The sequence below is a fragment of the Olea europaea genome, chromosome 2, assembly GCF_002742605.1.
Source record: "Olea europaea var. sylvestris chromosome 2, O_europaea_v1, whole genome shotgun sequence".
NCBI classification, from domain to species: domain Eukaryota; kingdom Viridiplantae; phylum Streptophyta; class Magnoliopsida; order Lamiales; family Oleaceae; genus Olea; species Olea europaea.
Genome location: NC_036238.1, coordinates 21,709,585 through 21,711,169, shown reverse-complemented (window position 1 = coordinate 21,711,169; position 1,585 = coordinate 21,709,585). Strand labels below are relative to the sequence as shown.

Sequence of the window (1,585 nt, the reverse complement as noted above, 5' to 3'; positions counted from 1 at the left end):
TTTGTTTAGATTAAGTAGAAGCCCATTTGCACAAGTCTTTGGCCTAAGTTGTGTATCTAACCTATCCTATACATACCCATCTTCTTGCAGCCGTTTTCATGGTGGTGCGTGGGTGTGTGTTGAGAGAGGGAGAGAGGGCCGAGAGAAGGAGAAGGCCGAGAGAGGTGAGGGGACAGTCGGGTTGGTGGTTGTTGGAGTGAGTCCACCATTGTCGCTTCTTCTTCTACCTATCACCACCACCATCCATTCTCCTTTGTGGAGTTTGAGAGAGTTTGGGCAGTCCAAAGTAAAGGTGGAGTTCTTGGGTTGAGCCGAGTTAAATTGATGTTCGTTTGATTGTTCTCTGAACTCGGAATAAAGATTTATAGAAGGATTTTCGCTACAATCCTAATAGCAAAAAGTTAAAAATAAATAAACAAATGAAGATGAATTTCTTCGACTAGCACTTACAAAGTCATAAGTTTGACATGTGATTAGTCTTGTAGAAGTTTTCTACCCCTTCTTGCCTTCACTTTAGCACTAAAATCCCTGTTTTACATTGCTCCAGTAAAATTACTAAGCCCGAGATAGTACTGAACATGATTATAACAGAAAAAGGGAAAAAATCTTGTTTATTGTAATGTATTTTGCAGTTCGGCACGAAGAGTTCGAACGAGATTAGGGAAGAAATAGGACCTAAAGTTGTGGCCAAAAGCAGTGGCATTGGGGACTACAAATCCTCCATCCAACACCAAATCCATTTCTTCACTGTTAGGGATCTTCTTCTCATTGACTTCACCATCTGTTCCTCAAAGGGAAATAATAAACAATTAATGAATAAAAACAAAGTTCACATATAAATTTTAATTGAAACCCAGAAATTAAATCAACAGAATTACAGAAAACCATGTCCATTTTGAAGGATATAATAATATAGAAATAGAAATAGATAACGAGGAAAAAATATATATATTACCAAGCTTAGGCTGATCAATGAGGATTGTCATCTTGAATGAAAATGAAAGATGTCTCAAAATCAAGGAGGAGAGGAAAATAAATCTTGATTTTGAGAAATGATTATGAAATTTCTTTTTTGAAAGTAGAATATGAAAATTTAGGATGTATTGTGTATTGCAAAAGTAAGAACATAGTCTACCGGAGAGTGCTCGTCGGAGAAGTCCGAGTCAAGAACTCATCCCGGGCAAATCGGACTTCCGTTAAATACATATCCATTTTAACGGTGGATATTTAGGCGTGAATAATTGGACAAAAATATCCATTTAAATTAAGGGGGATTTGATAAAAAAGCCTAGTCAAACAATGATTTTGATAAAATAACCTTCCTTCAATGTTTCTTGGTCAAATGGCCTTCATTTATAAAATACAATAAACAAATAATGTCAAATATCTAAAATACCCTCATCATGAAAAATACCCAAATACCCCTTTCAATCCAATTAAATCCCTCAATTCATCTACAAAATGCATTTACCTGTTTTCCCTGTGATTTCTTCTCTAAAATTTTGATATTCATTGTATTTTTCTTCTATCTTCTCCAACATTGTGAGCATTTGAACAAGAATTTTATTATCTATATTATCTACAT

The 1,585-nt window shown here is 35.1% G+C and overlaps 1 protein-coding gene and 1 long non-coding RNA gene across 2 annotated transcripts in view; both read right to left on the bottom strand.

The window, feature by feature from the left end:
- Positions 1–449: 449 nt before the first annotated feature.
- LOC111376107 lies at positions 450–1,180 on the bottom strand. Its single transcript, XR_002699413.1, has 3 exons — positions 956–1,180; positions 676–781; positions 450–528 (listed from the first exon to the last, which is right to left on the bottom strand). It is a non-coding gene; the product is annotated as an uncharacterized LOC111376107 (long non-coding RNA).
- Positions 1,181–1,324: 144 nt separating this feature from the next.
- Positions 1,325–1,585, bottom strand: part of LOC111373701 (calcium-binding mitochondrial carrier protein SCaMC-1-like) — a 1,653-nt gene continuing 1,392 nt past the window's right edge. Inside the window, exons 4-5 of the mRNA XM_022996282.1 lie at positions 1,472–1,529; positions 1,325–1,347 (exon numbers count right to left, since the gene is read on the bottom strand). Of these exons, the coding sequence (XP_022852050.1) occupies positions 1,325–1,347; positions 1,472–1,529 (81 nt within the window). The remainder of the gene's footprint in view (positions 1,348–1,471; positions 1,530–1,585) is intronic.